The sequence below is a fragment of the Eutrigla gurnardus genome (genome assembly GCF_963514095.1).
Source record: "Eutrigla gurnardus genome assembly, chromosome: 9".
NCBI classification, from domain to species: domain Eukaryota; kingdom Metazoa; phylum Chordata; class Actinopteri; order Perciformes; family Triglidae; genus Eutrigla; species Eutrigla gurnardus.
Genome location: NC_139923.1, coordinates 15008203 through 15029273, shown reverse-complemented (window position 1 = coordinate 15029273; position 21071 = coordinate 15008203). Strand labels below are relative to the sequence as shown.

Sequence of the window (21071 nt, the reverse complement as noted above, 5' to 3'; positions counted from 1 at the left end):
GCTCTTCCCCTCGAGTCAGCTGCTTGTTGTGGGTGGTGGGGTGAGGGTTATGGTGGTGGTGTTGAAGAGTGGGGGGTGTTGGAGTATACCGATGACCTAGCTTTGACTGCATTCAACTGTTTGTAGACGCACCACGCTGGCAAGTTTCTTCTCTTAGCTTGGCCACTTTTCACACCTCGCTTGGCTCAGCTACAAACAGCCATTATATTGAACACTATAGGGATGCAAATGTTTGGTGAAATGTGGCAGCTGTTAACTGTTGGATTTTTGGCAAGCGATGATTAGAATAGTGTATCAACATCCAGGCTTTTGGTGTGTGTTGTGATTATGAGTGTTCAGTCTTCTGTCGTCTTTTGTCTTAAACTGAAAAGTGTTTCAGGCAATTAAGTGCGAGTAAACCTGGCACACATTTTCTAGGGCTTAGTTTATTCTTGCGTCTGTCTTCTCTCCATCTCCTGTAAAAACAGTGGAAGTCAAGTTTTCCTGGGATTATAGTGTGCCTGTTAATCAGGTACTTCTAGTTTTAACAAATGCGTATAATACAACAGTCCTGCCATAAAGCCGACTTTTATGAAAGTTCTAATAATGAATCCTAAGATGTAATAATACATTGAAATAATACATTTAGGACAAGAAGTACAGTACACGAGACGTTGACTGACATTATTAAATTCTGAAATTGGCTATAGTACTTTAAAAAAAATGCTGATTCAATGCTTTATTCAGCATCATTTCTTGATTGATTGAGACATTATGCCATTCTAAACTTTTTTTCAGCCATAAAAATGGAAAGAATGATTAAAAAAAACAGCGTCAAGTTATATCCTCTAGAGCAGGAATGTTTACAGAATTGAGGTTTTGTTGAATGCTTGTACTATCGAGTAAACTGGGAAGATTAACCCAGATTTGATACATTTTAGATCAGACAACTGGAAACAGATTAGTGTGAAAAAAAATGTAGTTCTAATTTCATAATAAGGATAACAATGACATGAGTACTGTGTCCATCTACATGGTTGTTTCATAAGTAGCTCTCTCTGAAAAGTGAAATGCAAACAGAGTAATGTGATCCGCCTCAGTGTACATACAGGACACACAATAGAGAGACAGTCTGGCTCCTCTTCAGGCCCTGTTTTCATGGCAACAACAAACAGCAGCAGGCTTACTCAAAGTAGATGATGATGTTGTTGTGTATAATTAAAGTGTTTGTATGTATTAGTGATGAGTGATATTGAGCAGAAAGTGTGGGTCATGTCATTAGAAGGGCTGTGAACCAGACTTTAGCAACTAAATTAAGGCCTGATAGAGGTGAATTTTTGGACAGAATTGGACACTTTCACTCCTACTCAGGCTTAAAAATAAAAATGTTCTACAGCTTTCTAATGGCCTTAAATGTAAGAGTCTCTGAGGTATTTTAAGTTGGGTAAGAGTATAGACCCAAGATAAGTGTAGGGTCATTCCATGTGAAAACAGTCAATATCGGGGTACCATGTACATGACACCTCTCAGATTTTGCTGAAAAGCGGTGAAAATATGCCTTATGTTACCAAACGAGGGGATCTGAAGTTTCAAGTCAATATCTCAAACGGTTTGCCCGTGGCAACCATTTGAATTTCAAGTGCCACACCCCTTTTTGACACATTGGAATTTCGCATTTCATTTGTTGGCATTTTTGGAGGCCCATAACTTCTGTTCTAATAGTGATAGAAGGGTCTGTTAGTTCATTGTAATGTGTACTTCACAATTCTGAATGCAGAATCAACAGTCCTTACTGTTTGGGTGAGAGGTGGGTCACCAAAGTCCAATTATTTTTTCTCGACGGACAAAATTATTTTTCACTTTTTGGGTGCTCCTAGCACCACGATGAATGATCATATTTATTCTAAACAGGATTATTTGTTATATGTGGGACCTTTGCTCTTGCCAAAATGAATTTGAAGGGTATGGTACCACTGCTGGGGGTTTTATGGGGGTCCAAAAACCCTCCCGGGCAGAGGTGACTCTTTTGGAACCCCATATTTGGACCCCCAAATGACCACGTGGGCACTTGTTGATCCTAATGGGATTTATACCAGATAAAGATACATATTTGTTCTTTCTTTTAATTAAATAAAACCTTTGACTATGAAGCTCCATCATATGAATTTCATTTGTCAAAATGCACCATTTTGGACATTTTTTCCAGAAGTCTGGAATGAAGATCAGGGAGAATTTAGTGATGATAAAGCATGAAAATAGTGGAAATAACTTAGTATTATGCTCAGTGATGGCAAACAATTAAATATTTAGACTGTTGGCCATTAATTACCTAAAAAATCACAAATTAACCCCTTATCCCCGATGAAAGAGACCCGCCTGTGACAAGTGACCTGCAGCACGAGCAAGTCTGCAGGCCACTGATGCAAACCATATTCTCACACCAATGGAGATGTTTCAATGGGCAAAAGAAAACATTATGAACATTATATTCTTCTTTGTTAGTGCAAAAGATATTAAAAAACACGAGGAAACGTACAAATTGGAGAGACGTTACGCCTCGGCCAAAACGATCAGTGGAACACGATCACATCATCTTTCCTGTGCCAGTTTATTTTTATTTTTGTTTCCATTTAAGCCAATGTCCTATTCTGCATCCTGTCCATGACTTTTGATTGGTTATTCCTGCTCAGGGCATACATGATGTAATCATATGAGAGTTGCTTTTAAAGATTACTCTTCTTTCACCTCCCTGGATGTACTTACATTTTGCAACTGACGATGTGCATTTTTTAATAACATATCTTTTGTTATTTTATATTGATGCCAATACCAAACACCATTTCACTATGGATTAATACATGTGTAACCTACTATCATCTGTAAATATTTTTACAGTCAACATACCAGACATTCTTTGGAGCCAAAATCTTGATTCATATCTTAAGTAACATTTTCCTTGAGTGTTGCAATAACCCAGTTTCCTCATGAATCAATAAAGTTGTTCTCTTATTAAGTGGCAGATGTTAGAGCCCTGACGTTTATTTCACAAATGTTGAATGAAGCAACATTGCATAGCTTGCACATCTTACCGATATCTCTGCAACTGCAAAATATTGCTTAACTTGTTTAAGTTTGAATGCCTTGTGAAAAAGTTTTTTAGATAAAGGAATAGTTTGAACAAGGTTTCACCTCTGTTTTTCCTAGGGTGTACAGATGTTGATCCTGGAGGTTCCTGTGTGAAAAAGCGTGTCCAGACTGGGTCATGTTATCTCTCAGAGCCAGACCCCGAGCCAATCCTGACGCAGGGAATTTTACAACCAGGGTCTCGACTTTCTACCTCAACATACGTGGAGTCCCCTCCCTCTGTTCTACCTCGTAGGACATCCACCACTCTTTTTCTACCTCAACACATACTGTACTCACGCAGACGCATATAGCTGTTATCAGCCAGCTCAGAAACCACAAGGCCCTTCACTTTATCACCAGGTTCTCAGTCATCGAGTGACAGTGTAACACACTAGACTGGGTTTCTTCCTGCTTTGCTGTCATAATCACTATTTGTGGAGGAGCCACCCAAAGCAGCCATGTTTCCCAGGAGTTTGTGATGTCCGAGCCCTGCGACGGAGCAAGAGCAGGAGAAGTACTGGGGCGGCGTGACAGAAACGTTCCTCGGTTTGTGGTTGGCTGTGACGATGATGAACAGGACCTGGGCCAAATGGAGGCAGGCATGAAGGATGAGATGTTTCAAGAAGAGGAAATGGAGGACGATGAAGATGAGTCGGTAGGTGACAGATGTTAATTCCAAGGTGTGTCATGCCAAAATTACTATTTATTTTTAACATCAAAGTTAAAATGTTAGTACTTTTTGTTTGTTGAGCAGTGCAAATTAGTACAATTTCACAAAACTAGTAAAAAATCTGTACAAGGAATAAGAAGGATTTCATTTTGGTACAGGGAGCCAAAGAGGTAGAGTGGAAAAAGAAATGGAGACAGAAATATATGAAAGCTGGTGTGAGAACAGTGCAGTCGATAAAGAGCTTAAGTCAGTTAAGGCTGGTCTGTTGTCCTCTAGCTAGAAAAGGACTTCATGGCAGTGCTATTTTAGCTGCTCGCTTACTTGCTACGATTTCCTTTTTTTTGTCTCGCGTCTCTGTTTCACAACCCGATGATCCAATCTTGAGAGTCAGTTACATTGAGTGAACAGGTAGCAGGTCAATTCATAAGTTCCTTAGGCTCCTCAACCACTGTGGCACAGCAGCAAAATCATTCTTACTTATTGATGAATCAGTGTACACAAAAACAATTTAGTGCAATTTATGTTATCTAAAGAATCAAATACATTTTCCATGCACGCTATAAAGCGTTAGCCTGCTGGCGAAGCTATAACTTTCTCCTGTTTGTAGTAAGTAATGGGGAAAATTTTTCTGGTTTTAATCAATGTTCTGATCATAATGAAGACTCAGCTGTCATCATTCACAAATCTTGACAAACTCTCATACTATAAATCTCACTGGGAAGCTCATTACACATCAGAAACAAAACTCATGAATGAAGACATATATAATACAATTAGATCCCGTATTTAGGTAAATACGTCTATTCACTTGCCATGATTGTAAGTTCCATTACATTTAATTTCCAGTAACATTAGTGTCAATCAAGCCAAGAGCATTTTATTTATTGAGTCCAACATCGCAAATTTGCCTCAAGTACACTCTTATGGTGTTTTTGCATTACACAGTCACGGCACTACACGGCACAGCACGGCACGGCCGATTTTGGGTGTTTTTCCATTACAACTAGTACCCCCATAGTATCTCCTCGACGTGGATGGGGTCGTCATACCACGGCTACGAAACTGCCGTGACGTCATTTACGCGCGACGCACGCACAAAACCGGGAAGAAAACCATAACACCATCACCAACAATGGAAGACACCGAGGCGATCGTGTATTTGCTGCTCGTCGACCGACCATGGCGTTGACTTTCTCTGCGATTCCATTTTTCTCGAGTATGACGGGTTACGTGTTGTCGCAGAGCAGCCGGTTTTAAAAATGCCGGGGTTGAGTTGTGTTTACAGTCTGGTCGGACGTCACAAAAAAGTACCCTAACCCTAAGCCCAACCCTAGTGGAAATGCAAAAAAAACGCGCCGTGCCGTGTAGTGCCGTGCCGTGACTATGGAAAAGCCCTATTAGATATAAAAGCACTAACTAGTACCATATAGGGTCATGCGGTTTGTCCTCCAGGCAGAACCCTGCTTGGTTTCCACCTGGAATCTTTTCAGTGGGTTATACCTAGAACCCAGCATACAGGGTTATACCAACAACGATCTGGGAAATGTTTTATGTTTAAAAGTCACCAGGAGTCATATCAGGATATCTATGATTTATGCTGTTGCATTGGCCAATCTTTTTGTCGTCTTTATCCCGTCCACCAGCCACCAGAGCGACAGATTGTGGTCGGCATATGTGCAATGATGAAGAAGTCCAAATCCAAGCCCATGACTCAGATTCTGGAGCGACTTTGTAAGTTTGACTACATTGATGTGGTCATCTTTCCTGAGGAGGTGATCCTGGAGGAGCCTGTGCAGAACTGGCCCCTCTGCGACTGCCTCATCTCCTTCCACTCCAAAGGTAAACATTTACGTACAAGGTAAACATATCCTGTTGCGTGAGGGGGGGGGGAGGTGACACAGAGGTGGAGGGGAGTGAGAGGTGTGAGATACTTTGTAGCTTCACTACCTACACAAGCATAAACCGGATTAACACATGTTTTACTCAAATATTTATGGAGTAAACCGTTTTTTGCCTATCCTCCAGATACATGATTGCTTTTTTAGCTGCTGCATGTGTACCATTGGTGTCCAGCAGTTGCATTGTGTTTTGGCATCAATACAAAAATACCTCAATCTTTTGACCCACAAATAACCGTCAAGCATTTTTCTTGCACGTGTTCAGTGAGTGAGTTGCTCTGTGTACTCAAAAAGCCTTACAATATTTTGGAGAGCCAGGTTTGTGTCAGCTTGTCTAACTGCAATATTTGAACAATGAAGACGGATGTTTTTCCCACTTTTCCCACTTTGAATGTGCTGAATTTAAGACTCAGTCTAATTGTGTCAACTTAGAATAGCAGAACAGAAATGTATCTACGTGAAAGTCATTGTTTCTTTAGGCATTTGTAAATGTTGTTTGATTGGATTGATGTAGATGCTTAATGGACTGATACGGTTTGTGTGACTTTTTCAGGTTTCCCTCTGGACAAAGCTGTGGAGTATGCCAAGCTCAGGAATCCACTGCTCATCAATGACCTCAACATGCAGTATTTTATACAGGACAGGTACCGTTTGAGCTGAGACACACACAGGGTTGAGGGGTATTTTCTAAAAGTTTTATTGGATACTTTCAAAATAATGGTCCTTAATAAGATGCATGCAATAAGTGTAACACGGATTAAGAAGCAGCCAAAGTTAAGTTATTTTTTACCATTTTACAACTGAAAGCCTTGAATTGTAGAAAGTAAAGCTATCCCTAGTGATGTCTCGGATACTGTTCTCGGCCATGTGATGCTTGTTGTTGCATCAGTCCCTTGAGAGTTTGCAGTACAAGAAGCTAATTTGAAACTCACTGATTTATTGATTATCTGACCAACTTTAAAAAACAAACAAACAAAAAAACAACAACATTGTATTGCATCAGTATGTTTTTCACCACCATTTAAACAAGTAGCAGTAGTTAACGGTTCAGATGGGAATATTTTAAGTACTGCAGTATGCAAATCATACAACTTTATTGAGATTCACTTTCTCTCTCTCGCCAAATTATACTAGCTGCTTTCTTTTATGCAATCGACTTGCAGTTTTCTCCCCCTTCCTAATCTGAGGCGCGATTACATGATAGGAATGAAAATGACATAATTGCTATTTTCACATGCCTTTATTTGTACCTTAATCTTCTTTAACTGCAAAACCCCAGAAACACACACATACATGCACATCAAAGCTGCACCCACAAACTCACTAGTGTTTATTCGTAAATGTATTTGGTTCCCTATCAGGAGGGAAGTGTACCGGATCCTACAGGAAGAGGGCATTGACCTGCCTCGTTATGCTGTGTTAAACCGATACCCCGACAATCCTGAGGGTAAGAGTTATTTATTTATCTTTATCAATACGTTTATATGTATGGATCCTCTGATTTATTTTTATAACAAAACCAACAATCCCAGGGGAAAAGATTAGATGATGAATCAGTGGTATATAATGTAGTAGCATACAGGACATGAAAAACTTTTTGCAACAACAACAAAATTGGATGTAGGATTTTTTTATAATTGAATCTTTGCTGGAGTCTTTGTTGGAAATTAGGTAATGTATCTTAGTAGATGTCCTGGTTCAGTAAAGGACTAATTATGTAAGAAGATATTTAATGGATTTATTCTAGGATTGGTTGCCTGCTATGGCTTAAAAATGATTTGATTGTACATTCATTCAATTTGTAAATTATTTGTGTATTTTCCTTGTTTGTAGCATCACAGCTGATTTTTGACTTTTTGTTTTAGTATTTGTTCAAAACTTAAGTCTTACCCTGTGCAGAGTGTAACCTGGTGGAGGGGGAGGACCATGTGGAGGTGAACGGAGAGGTGTTCCCTAAACCCTTCGTGGAGAAACCTGTGTGTGCAGAGGACCACAATGTCTATATCTATTACCCAACATCTGCTGGAGGGGGCAGCCAGAGACTCTTCAGAAAGGTAGACATCTCCCAAGTGATGCAGGAAAAATTATTCAGTCACTAGCAGGTGCACTGATCCAGATACTTACAATGTGAAATATAATTTATTTACTCTGTCTCTTGTCTCTCTGCCATGTTGCTGTAGATAGGGAGTCGTAGCAGTGTGTACTCCCCAGAGACCAGCGTACGGAAGACTGGATCCTACATATACGAGGAGTTCATGCCCACAGATGGTACTGATGTGAAGGTACTGTGCATGTTTATTCAGCCATTGACTGATTTAATTGATTCATGCAATAGTGACTCATGCTGAGATGTACAAATCATGATCTCTGCATTGACACTTTTTTATGTTTGTGTGTCTTGACATCTCAGGTTTACACAGTGGGTCCAGACTACGCCCACGCCGAGGCCCGTAAGTCTCCTGCGCTAGATGGAAAGGTAGAGAGAGACAGTGAGGGGAAAGAGATCCGTTACCCCGTCATGCTGACCGCCATGGAGAAACTGGTGGCCCGTAAGGTCTGCCTGGCCTTCAAGGTAAGCTTTAGTCATCATGTAGAGCAAAAACAATTTAAAATCCAGGCCTGGATCTGAATCATCGTCTTAGCGCTGTCTAATAAAAATAAATTGAGGTTTTGTTTCAGAATGTTTTGTAGCTAATCTCTATGAAGATGTGTAAATGTACGTAAACTCTGTTTTGTGTATGATTTTTAGCAAACAGTTTGTGGGTTCGACCTACTCAGAGCCAACGGCCACTCCTTCGTCTGTGACGTTAATGGCTTCAGCTTCGTCAAAAACTCCATGAAGTACTATGACGACTGTGCCAAAGTCCTGGGGTATGTGACATCAGCTTACACACTATTTATCTTTGTCTAGACTGTTTGTCTTTGTTTTGGTTGATTTTTATCTTCTGTTTTACTTGTGTGACTTTAAACATTGCATTATTTTATATATTTCATTATGCCTTTCCATATATTGTAAAGCACTTTGAATTGAATTGATGTTGAAAGGTGTTTTACAAATGTACTACTACCTGTAACTTTGCTGATGCATAAATAGATGTAATTTCAGTAGACCACTAAACTATAACAATTTATTTCAATCTTTGAACAAAGACTGCTTAATAAAACTATTTTGGCACATCAGTCAAGAATGAAAATAATGGACACCAGAATCTTCTCAACCAAAGCCTTCAGGAAACACAAAGTATGTAAATGTCTGCTCCAATTTGTGAATTTGTGGTTTGCATCTTTTCTTTTAGTTTTCTATATTATCTGACATCTCTTACACTTTGAAGAATTTGCTCGTTTTACATTTTAAAGTCAATATTGTCTTGAAGCTGTCATGTTGTAATTTATCCAAACTCTGGACAGCTTGGAGGGTCCTCTTGTCAGCTCTACTTTGTTTCTGATTTATCACCTCTCCTTCCAGGCAAAGTAACTGAAGTACGACTACACGCTCATACATTAAAATAGAAAGACTGAGGAAATACACCTCTCTCTAGTAATAGACACTAGCATGCATGTAGTTATTGTGTCAGGTAGCATGTAGTATTGAACAAATCTTCAAATTTTCTTCCAGGAATCTCTCCACAGATTCTCATAATACATCAAATACACTGAAAAAACAAACAAACAAACAAAAAAAAAAAAACACACTTTTGTTTTTGCTCCAATTTTTTACAAGCAGAAATCAAAGATCTAAGACTTTTTCTGTGTACACAGAAGGCCTATTTCTCTCAAATTCTGTTTTGGATCTGTTTGTGAGCACTTCTCCTTCGCTGAGATAATCCATCCCACCTGACAGGTGTGGCATGTCAAGATGCAGATAAGACTGCATGACCATTGCACAGGTGTGCCTTAGGCTGGTCACAATAAAAGACCACTCTAAAATTAGCAGCACAAAGCCACAAGTTCTGCAGGAGCATGCTGACTGCAGGGATGTCCACCAGAGCTGTTGCAAATGAATTGAATGTTGATTTTTCTACCATAAGTCATCTCCAAAGTCATTTGAGAGAATTTGACATTACATCCAACCGCCCTCACAACTGCAGACCACATGTAACCATGCCACCCGGACAGCTGATGCAACAATTGGTTTGCATAACCAGAATTACCGTCTCAGAGAAGCTCATCTGCAGGCTGGTTGTCCTCACTGGTTGTCTTGACACTTTGGAGATGAATGGATGAATTACGGTTTTACTGGGCAGATGGTTGTCTTGCTGATGTCAACGTTGTGATTAGAGTGGCCCGTGGTGGCAGTGGGGTTATGGTATGGGCAAGAGAAGGGGACCAACTTTCCACAGGCCTGATCAACTCTATGTGATGGAAATGTGTGGCACTGTGTGAGTGGTCACACCAGAAACTGACATGCAACAGACAAAAAATTAAAATCTTCAAGATTATTACTTTAAATTAAAACTGCACATAGAAGATCCTGCAGAATGATTGGCACATTTATTTGTGCTTCGTATTTTGTCCTTTGCCTGAGTGATATTCATCATTTAACCTGATTCCAATGCTCTAAATGTTTATTTTTGCCTTTCTCTGCTTCACTAGGAACATGGTGATGAGGGAGTTAGCCCCACAGTTCCACATCCCCTGGTCCATCCCCATGGAAGCTGAAGACATCCCCATCGTCCCAACAACCTCAGGAACAATGTACGTACTGAAAAACAAAATATTAGTATATGAAGTTCAAGGTCCCTCAACAGCCTGAAAAATATGTCATATCATCTTACGACATATAATATGAACGTTACTGTATGTTTTTATTTAACAGCTTAGTTTTAGTCCTTAAATGCATTGGACAGTACTTTTGAACTAAATTTGCAAACCAATTAAAAATTCTATGTTAAAAAAGTGCCCTTCAATGTTGAAAAATATATATTATTTTACCATCATGTATTTACTTCCCACTTATTTGAGTGAATAAGAGTCATGCGTCTTTTTTTATTTTTTATTCACAGTAAGAATGGAAGAACATTCTCATTGAGAATTAAAAATAGGTTTTGAGTGTTTTTCAGGCTTGGATAAGCCTTATTCAATGTTGGTCAAGGTGCAATGATGAAATGACTCATGTCTCATTTTAATTTTATCCTGCCAACCTTATTCAGGATGGAGCTGCGCTGCGTGATTGCCATCATCCGTCATGGAGATCGCACTCCAAAGCAAAAGATGAAAATGGAGGTCCGACATCCTCTGTAAGTCCCTCTCTGTCATCGTATCTTTCAAATATTTGGTCTGCTGTGTAAAACTATTATTGTCTTGTTTACATCATCTAACTTAATAACACTGGATAAGAAGATTAAGGTGTAATATATGTGAGAACACATTTACTGTCCACACAAATCAACATGAAGATTTATAATATCCTTGGGTTTCCAAGGGGTTCCTCCCTGTTTTTATTTGTCTGCATTTAGCAGTGTATTTATAATTAATGTATTAATATAAGTCTGTTTGACAGAAAAGCAATGGTGGTAACAACGTTATATTTCAGCATGCATTTCTAATTTAACGGGAATATATTAATATAAATTGCCACAGCTTGTCAGTCTTCCCCATCTTATTTTAGACTCATACTATACATATTTTAGATATTGACCTTATCCAATGTAACTGTATCTCCTAATCCTAATGGCTTGTTTGTTTTGCACAGATTTTTTGAGTTGTTTGAGAAGTATGGAGGCTACAAGTCAGGAAAACTAAAGCTGAAGAAGCCAAAACAGCTACAAGTGAGTAAGATTTATTTTAATTCCTGATCTTAGATTTTCCCACACTTCATCTCCTCATGTTTATTTCAGGTTGTTTTGGCAGATTATGACTGAATCCTTTCAGCATAATGACTGGTTTCAGAGGATACAGTTACATTTGAATACATCGAGCTTCATAATTATTATTATGAATCCTAACCCATTATTGTTTTGTTTTCTAAATATTTATGCTTAGCTGTCACTGCATTCATCCTGTCACTTTATCATCTTTTTATAGAACATTATTCCTGTCTTCTACATGGTACTCAGATTTTCCAGTGTCTGTATTAGTCTGACGAGTAAAATAAAAATGAATAACTGCCTCCATGTTTCCAGGAAGTGCTGGATATCGCCCGCCTGCTGCTGGTTGAACTGGGCCAACACACCGACTGTGAAATCGAGGAGAAAAAATCTAAACTAGAGCAACTCAAGACTGTCCTGGAGATGTGAGTGACGTCTCGCATGAAATATACAGATGAGCAAACAGACGACACAACATCTGTCATCCTCCTTGTCATTCATCAGCAGTCACCCACTCGTATCTGCAATTCATGATGCAAAAGTAGCTTAGTCTGCCGACACTCATCCAGGGTTCACTCGGGTTCAGGCATCTTTCCTCGCACTCACAAACGGACACAATTTGACCTTGATTCTCTCCCTCTCCCTCTAGAGTCTCTAACTCTTTGCCTTCTCCTTTTTTCCCCTCCCACTGTCTCTGTTTCTCTTCTCCACCCATCCCTCCTTCTTTCTCTCCAAAAGGGAATCCAGTTTGAATGACACTCAGTATGCACCCTCTCCCTTCTCACTTTAAAGGATGAGGTTTTACCACCCTCCTTTTCTTTAGTCTGTATAGACAGTGCGTGCAAAATATGAGGAATACCTGTTCTCTCTCTAGCACAGACCAAGGTGAATGATTTAAACAAACGATTTCACCATTTAAAATGGTTGCTGAACAAATGGGGAAGAAGCTAGTTTCCACACAGCTTGCGAAAAATGTTACTCAATATTTGAATGGTATTCTTAATGTTTTGTGCACTGAGTGTATCATTTTCATTAACATCCATCCATTTTTAGCCATTAACACTAGACACATACACAGTCAAATTTCCTTGATGATTTCACTGTGTTTCTCTGTGTGTGTGTGTGTGTGTAAATCAGTGTGTGCTGTGCTACTTTGATGGCATGCGTTCTCACCACATATCAATTAGACTCTTCTCCTTCCTGCCTCCAATCAGCACTTACAGTCATTTGAGTGATTTGCTGGGGCTCTTCTCCAGAAAGATTGGAATGAGTTCAACAACAAAAAATGATCAGGAAATGTGAGATTATCAATTTCAAAAAGAAATGCAATTTTCAAAACCGCTTATATTCTAAAATGAAAAGGTCTAATAAAGGCAGGGTGGGCTTTGCAACACGGTCCACTGAAACTTCAACTAAACTGAAGAGTAATCCACCTCAGTTGAAGCAGTTTTGCTCATCACACTTCTGCCAGCTCATACACCACCGTAATGATTCAACCTACAGTATGCTTATTTCAAATGCACTTTAACCAGCTGAACCTCTGGCAGTTTGAAAAATGATTTTTTTTTTAGAAAATTCAAAAATTACATGATTTATCATATCCAAAAACTTAAAAATAGAAATGCTTCCACAAGGGAAAAATAATCAAATCTATGCTTTAAATAGTGTTATTTCATCAAAATCAGTTTATCCTGCATATCTCATGTAAAATATTTTCCACAAATAAACACTTAGCAGATTCTGTATAAAACATAACATTCTGCGCTCCTCTTGAGTCCGACAGTCACATGACAAATATTCAGTGAAACTTTGAGCAACAGGTTGATAAACCGAACAAACAGAACTGTTTTAAGTAGATGGTTAAGTATGTACAGCACATGCTTTCCACATTGTTTCCAATGTTGGTAACAACTGTGGGCACTTGGAAAAATGTTTTCTTTCCAAATTTGTAAAATATAGTCTCAAAGAAATTCTACTTTTTTTCCCCAATTCCTTTTGTTTGTTCTTTTTTTTACCTGAAACTGCATGCTTTGAGTGAAACCTAAAGAAACAAAGTATGGCCTGCACACGCTTGCTTGACCACTTGTTCAGGTTAAAAATGTTTTTCCTGTTTTCAAAAAGGCTTCTACAAACGCAGACATACCTCTTTAAAACTGTAATACTAGGTTGCAGAAACAACACTAGCATATTATCATCTTTCATTTTGATACGGTGAACAAACAGTTGCCTGTTTATCCAGCAGATAGGAATCAGCATTCACTTTCTAAGACCAATACTCACACACTTTGTAGCTGTGTTTTGGTCTCCACTATGTCTCACTACCAACTTACCGCTAGCTCCCAAATCCTCCAGTATGTTCACCAGATAGCCTCTAACTGTGTCAGTCTGCAGTTTGGTGCTTGTGGTTTATACTCTGGGTCTATCAGAGCCTTTTGTGCTGAAAATGGCAATGATGAGAGCATTGAGACTGAACCATGACAGTAAAGTTGAGGGCCGTAAAATCTAAACAGCGAGCTGAAAGAAACTGAAATGCTCTGTAGAGCCAAGGAAACTAATATTTTCAATATGATTACATTGATTATAGCTGTTCTAAGGCTTTACAGCTTACATACTCAAACTCTGGATTATTCATTTGTGAAATCGGTAAGAAATGCACAAGCATAAGTTTAAAAATCTCTAAAGCCATTTCCCTTTGATTTATACTGTGGCTTTCTAACTGAGGACTGTAGTTAATGAGGGGGAAAGCTAATAATATGTATGTATAGTAATACTAGAATGAAAGAGATTGAAAGAGTGAGTGTTTGTAGTGAAGTAGTCTAGTAGTGCAGTGATGCAGTAAGCCCCACCCAGTTGATCCTCCAGTAGATTCAAATGAATACCAAGCATTGTTTCACCACAGGGATGATGTGTGAGTCTTTTGGCAGCTGTTCAGATTCTCTGACTTCCTGCCAGAGTTATTTATTCCTGTTCAGTGTCCATCATCATGGCACTTTTGAGGTGTCTGCTCAGCTGCTTGTCCTATTAGAAAACACTATGCGGCCATTAGTCTGTAGGATGTGCCACATTCTTACTAAAGCACAGTGTGCTGGACAAGTGGAGGCTCTGATGACTGTGTCTGTGTTTGACTTTTTATGAATAACAATACATTTTGAAGTTCACTTTGCACTTTTTTTTTTTTAAAGCAGTCACCCTTTCTCTTTGTTTCTCCTGTTCTTACACCCACTCACTTACGTATCATGATTTACGACTGTGTTGTTGCACCTCAAGTAGTGTTCTTATAAGAGAAGTGAGGTCAAGGTCATGAAGGTCTTTATGGACATAAGTAAATACTAATATAATTAATATATTTTGCACTTGGTGGCTCACGTTACTGTAGTGTTTAACAATGGTATCTGTGTTTTGATGCAAAAAAAACACACTATTTTTGCGAGTTTCCTTCATGGATATTTACTTATTCAATATCCAAGATTTTTTTTGTAGTAATATTAATCCTCTCCCCCATACCTTTTTTCTTTTACCTATTATTAGCCCAAATACATATTTACCCAATTATACAGTGAGATCAGACTCTGAGGTCAATTGCCGCTATTGATCTTTGGTCTAAAATATCTGCGTACTGGCTGAATAATCATCAAAGCATTTGCTAATACTGGTTCTTGGTTGTGTGGATAATCCCCTTTTCTGTCCTCTATTTAAGCTTTTGTTGGAATAAAAGTCAGATGTATGCTATTATATTTATAAATTTATATATATGTTGTATTTAAACAAATTTCTTCAAGATGGGATAAATTATTTCTGTGCATCTGTGTGTGTGTGTTTAAAATATGTCTGTCTGTCTATGTGCACATTGTCTTGCCAGGTATGGTCATTTCTCAGGTATCAACAGGAAAGTCCAGCTGACCTACCTACGTAATGGTCAACCTAAAGCCTCGAGCGAAGAAGAAGGTAGGTTTTGGTTCATCACCAGCCACTAACGAGAAGCTGCTCGAAGTCTGACTTTTTTTGTATTATGTATATTTATGTATAAGTTCTCTGAAATATTATGTTTAGATATGAAAATTAGGCAATATCTTATAAAATATGTGTTAATATGCATACATTTTCAGAACAGAAATCTGAACTTGGATAAAGGTTAAAAAAGAACAACTACTTCAGAATATATATAGGAATGAATCTACGCTACGTTTGTTTTTCAGACTCTAAGAAGGATGGTCCATCTCTACTGCTGGTGTTGAAGTGGGGCGGCGAGCTGACACCTGCAGGCCGGGTTCAGGCTGAGGAGCTGGGCAGGGCCTTTCGCTGCATGTACCCTGGAGGACAAGGTACCCACCGGACCCACCCTCACTATAGCACATTCTTATGAGGCATCCTTCTACTTTGGCTCTTATGTAAATGAAGTTCTTCCATTGTTTAAAATGTTTGATTTTGTACTTTTTCCTATTTTGTCTCTAAAAAGTTGGGTTGTTATGGTAAAACACATCTTAAAACCACCATTCAGTACAAAAACAAGCTATAGAAGACAAGTTGTGGAATACATTCTGGTGTGAAATTCTTATCTATTTCCTGGTTTTATCAAATTAATAGATTTAACTAGCTGACTTTTGCTATGTGAAATTCACCTCTCTAACTCACACACACACACACACACACACACACACACACACACACACACACACACACACACACACACACACACACACACACACACACACAGCCCTGTCGGTCCGCCACGTGTACCTTTGCTCATAAATGTCTATTTCAAGCCGTTCCTCTTCAGTCACTCAAAGTGAGAACAATGTAAACACTGCATAGCTGACATACAGTACGTCATGGCTGAAGGTTATTTTAAAGTCGACAAGCCAGATTTTCAGGCTTACTGCAGCCCAGGACAAAGCCTAGACACAAATACAATATCATCTGTAATGTCATACTCGGTTACAGAATGTGTATTGAAGCCTGTTGGACTAGAACATCTTCAATGGGAAAACAAGGTTTAGCCTGGTATATTGTTAATCATTCAAACATAGTGTGAATTAATGGTAAATGGACCTGCATTTATATCGTCTTTTCCACCACTGAAGCTACTTTACACTTCATTCAGTCTACATTCACCCGTTCACACACATTCATACACTGATGGCAGAGGGGCTGCCTGTCCATCAGGATCTAATCTAATCTATCTCACTCGCATGAGTCGATGCCAACTACAGCCTCTGAGCTCTGGGCTCCTTTTAAGCCTTAATTACAACGCTTTTTTTCCAAAGCACTTAATGTTCCACTCCGTCAGTCAGTTCCCAGTGGCCATGAAAGGATCTGCATCTAAATACACTCATACATCTGAGCTTGGCAGTTCATTCTTGACAGCAGTTGAAAAAACAGACTTAACTCAAGGTCCTGCTCAGAATAAAGTCTGAACATATAGTCCCATGACAACTCAGCAAATGTACGAAACTAATTATACGGCAAACGGTTCACCAGAAACTTCTTCAGCCTCCAGTGGGGTCTCTTAGACCTTCAGTTGGAGCAGAAGTGGTGGTCAGGACTTGTAGGGATCTTTCAGGACTATCTGTATGTTGACTTTGGTGGCAGGGTCCACTGAGTTTGCTTTCCGCCAGAGGCTGGCAGAGATTGAGAAGCTGAAGCGGGGCAGCTGGGTCTGTCTCCCAGGACCTGGAGCTCATCGCCTGCTTCCTGGTGGTCATTTATCCACGATCCGGGAGGCCCAGGCCATATTAGTGGGCCTGCTGGAGATAAGTAATACACAGGAGAACCAAAACCAGGACCGAGCGGGGCATAGTATCAGACTCTGTTCCAGTGAAATGAGAGGTTTTGTAAAGGGAGTGTGGCAGCTGCAGATCTTTCCGACACAATGCGATGGAGCTCATGGAAACATATCCGCTCTTATCCACAGGGGGCTCCAAAGTCAACACGAAATGAATGTTCCTCGTAGTATTTTTCGAAGAGTAACTATACTTTATATAAGTCGTTAAATTCTTCCCACATCCTCTGCCGCTGAGCTCACCTGACTACACCTAATTGTGTGTTGTGCATGAGATAGAAATGTGGCAATGCTTTTCCTCGATGCAAAATGAAGTGGGGAGTTATTATTTATTGCTTGAAAAGATTACTCCCAGCACCTGTAACCTTGAGTTAAATGCAGTGAGTAAATGGACAAACCTACCTGTTACCTGAAGGTTTTTTTTGCAGAGCTTTCAACTGAGCAACACCTCTGTATCATTCATAGACCCCTTTTTCAAGCTTTCCTTCTGACTGCTTTTTGTTTCATAGTGCATGCAACATATCTCCCCAGCTGTAAAGACAAACAACCTGAAGCAGAAATGAAAGTAGATAAAATTGTCTGCGTCTTTTGTTGCTTCTTTTTTTAAATAAAAGAAGACTATTTTCTCACCCCTGCGACTGTTTTCATGCTTCTTTCCCAACCACAAGTTTTGTCTATTAACTCTGCTCTTCTCTTCTTACCTGCTGTTGCTCTGTGTAAACTACTAGCCGGTAACCACCGGTCCCTTGGCTGTGAGTCCCCTGTTGGCTTTGGTAAGAGAAAGGGTTCCTGGATATCACCACTCTTCCACGCCTTTCTCATTCTGGCGTTTGCCGCTCCGTCCACTAACGTGCTCTGATCCCATCATGATCTTGTTTCATTTGGACACTAGTCCTGTTTGTCCCACATTGAGATTGCTGTGAGTTGTTTGTGTCGTCATCGATGTGTTCTCAATGTGATCCACTGCAACAGATATTGTTTTGGTCACACATGCATACATCCACTGGCAGCTAAAGCGACTGCAGTTTGGTGTTGTAAGCTAACGCGGATCATCTCACACTAATCCTACTGCCTTTTCTTCATGGGTCATTGGGACATACTTTAAAAAAAACGAGTCTACTTTAGCCTGGATTAGAACCTGGGATGTTCCCAACACTTCCCAGGTCTTCTTCAAATGAGGCATGTTAACCCAGGGTAGTCAAATGTATAACATCAGGCTGATATGGATTTGACTGTACACTAAAGAAAAATGCATGAAGCATCATTGTGATTTGATCTGTACCGTTGGTATGCATCAACCTCCAACAGCTACATTAATTTATGTATAATTAGCATGTTAATTTCTTTTTTACTATTGTTACTTTTCAAGTTGGTAATATTTGATCTTTTCTCCAGAAGAGCCTTCTTCAGTAATTTTGGGGGTTTACTCAACATCTGTTAATTTCACTTTCACTTCATTTTATTTATCGCTTAGAAGAATATTTCACCCACAAAATGACCAAAACATGTTGAACAGAGAATTATAAACAGAGTAAATCCTTGATAAATTAAAGTAAATGGGGTGCCACGTTTAACAACAGCAAAACCTTATCAAAACAGTTATTTACAAACGCGCACTAATTGTACAGTATAATCCAAGTCTCATTTATCCAGTCATATGCTCACTGCTTCCTAAACATATGAATTTTCACAAAAACGTATTTATAACACTTCAGAGTTGTTTAGACTAGCAAGGACGACTAGTGTGCCTATACAATAGTGAGACTGCAATGATAACTTTCAGCAAAGATGCATTTCTTTAGGAAGTACTGAGTGAGTGAGTGAGTGAGTGGAAACACGAGACTTCTATTATAATGCACAAATCCTATGATTTTTTTAAACAGATTTGTTTTTATAGTTTGCTGTTGCGGCCCCGATTTACTTTCATTTATCAAGACTGTTGTTTGTGTGATTCTTTATTTGCTGTGGAGGCATGTTAGAAAAAATAATTGATATATTTTTGTGGGTGAAGTTGCACCGGATTAATTATTTTCACATTTAAGTGAAATAAACCAAAAATCTAGGAAAGCATTTTTGAGGACAATGCATTTGAACTGAAAGTGATGTTGCACCTGCACAGGTGCCATGTATCGCCTGTGTGCCTATTTTTAATGGAAATCCTTGGTACTTTTGGGTACAATCAAGACACTGTTTTATGTTATTTTTTTCTCTTTTCTTTCATCTGCCTGAAAATGAATTGTTACAATATCAGTGCAGTAACCGGGCCAGTTAACCACGATGCACCACTCTGTGTACATTCTCCAGGTGACTATGCCGGGTTTCCAGGCTGTGGCCTCCTTCGCCTGCACAGCACTTACCGCCATGACCTGAAGATCTACGCCTCCGATGAAGGCAGGGTGCAGATGACCGCCGCTGCTTTCGCAAAGGTAACGCTGACACCTTACCTTAAGGACTATACTCCATATACTATATGTATAACTTCTGAAAGCTTTCAGGACCATAATAATAATCATTTCTGCAATAAATGAGTTGAAAATGTAAATCCTGTGATTCACAATATAAGTATCATGTGCAGGTTTCATAGTAGACGGACATAATGCACACACATTGCTGTCCTTTTGGGCAACGCTGTCAAATTAAACGTTAAACACATGTAAATATCTCTATGTAAATCTTTGGGGTTTCCCGGTTACTTTCACATATTTTGCATACATGAATATAGTGCTGTGTGTCATGTTTTGCTATTGAAAAGTAGTAGCAGTTATTCTCAAGATTACAAAATAAATGTATCAACATACATTTGATTAATTTCAACGACTAAAAGATTAATTTACTAATTGTTTCCAGCTTTGTATTGTAAAATACAGTAGTTTCAGCATTTAACTTAACATTAATAATTTGACACATTCCTTGTAAACTTCACATTTTAATTAGCTGTAAATCCACAATAAGAGAAAATAAGGTGCTTGAAAGTTTAAATATACTTTGAGAGAAAACAGGGAGGAACCAGGATTCAGCTTGACTGCAGTATAATCATATCAAGTTTACTCTCGACTCACGTACTGTATGTATTACTCTCACAGGACATGGATTAAGTAGAATGCCATGATTCAGTTCAAGTTCCCGGGTTTCTCTGCAGGGTCTGCTGGCTCTTGAGGGGGAGTTGACTCCAATCCTGGTTCAGATGGTGAAGAGTGCCAACATGAACGGCCTGCTGGACAGCGACAGCGACTCTCTGACTGACTGCCAACAGAAAGTGAAGGCTAGGCTGCATGAAATCATGCAAAAGAGCCAGAAGTTTACAGAGGTGGACTATCAAAAGGTATTTGGCGAGGTGAAAAGATGAAAACGGTTGCAGAGTTTGTAAGCAAGCGTCCACATGTTCAGTTTAAACAGCTGGATGTGATTCTCAAGTCATCAAAATATTTAAACCTTTCCAAAGAATTGTTTCCCATTGTAACTTAATGCCCATACGGTATTGCTTGTGGGAGACGGCGTAGTATTCAAGCTGTACCCAGGGGAATAATAAATACAATGTTTTATGGAAGAAGTTATCCTTCTGTTTCCATTGTGTCCCAGTTGGCACCAACTGACAGCCCATCGCTGGTGAACTCAATGAAGGTCATACAGGATCCAGTCGAAACCTGTGACAAGGTCTACGCCCTCATCCAGAGTCTCAACTCACAGATCCGCAAGAGACTGGAGGACCCCAAGTCTGCAGGTAGCATTAACATACGGAAGAAACCTGTACCTGAATACAGAAGAGAACATATTGATCAAAATGTTAACTCTGTTAAAGCCCAAACATTTGG

The 21071-nt window shown here is 39.3% G+C and overlaps 1 protein-coding gene across 2 annotated transcripts in view; it reads left to right on the top strand.

The window, feature by feature from the left end:
* The window catches only part of ppip5k1b (diphosphoinositol pentakisphosphate kinase 1b), a 42916-nt gene that overhangs the window by 3654 nt on the left and 18191 nt on the right, over nt 1-21071 (top strand). Inside the window, exons 2-19 of one of the 2 annotated variants that reach the window (XM_084016689.1) lie at nt 3184-3760; nt 5419-5614; nt 6227-6317; nt 7035-7120; nt 7573-7727; nt 7854-7955; nt 8084-8245; nt 8423-8544; nt 10267-10368; nt 10824-10910; nt 11366-11441; nt 11796-11905; nt 15340-15425; nt 15677-15802; nt 17988-18032; nt 19564-19685; nt 20399-20581; nt 20839-20980. In XM_084016689.1, the coding sequence (XP_083872815.1) occupies nt 3584-3760; nt 5419-5614; nt 6227-6317; nt 7035-7120; nt 7573-7727; nt 7854-7955; nt 8084-8245; nt 8423-8544; nt 10267-10368; nt 10824-10910; nt 11366-11441; nt 11796-11905; nt 15340-15425; nt 15677-15802; nt 17988-18032; nt 19564-19685; nt 20399-20581; nt 20839-20980 (2170 nt within the window). In that variant the 5' untranslated portion in view covers nt 3184-3583. The remainder of the gene's footprint in view (nt 1-3183; nt 3761-5418; nt 5615-6226; nt 6318-7034; nt 7121-7572; nt 7728-7853; nt 7956-8083; nt 8246-8422; nt 8545-10266; nt 10369-10823; nt 10911-11365; nt 11442-11795; nt 11906-15339; nt 15426-15676; nt 15803-17987; nt 18033-19563; nt 19686-20398; nt 20582-20838; nt 20981-21071) is intronic. The other variant, XM_084016690.1, reaches the window with a different exon arrangement.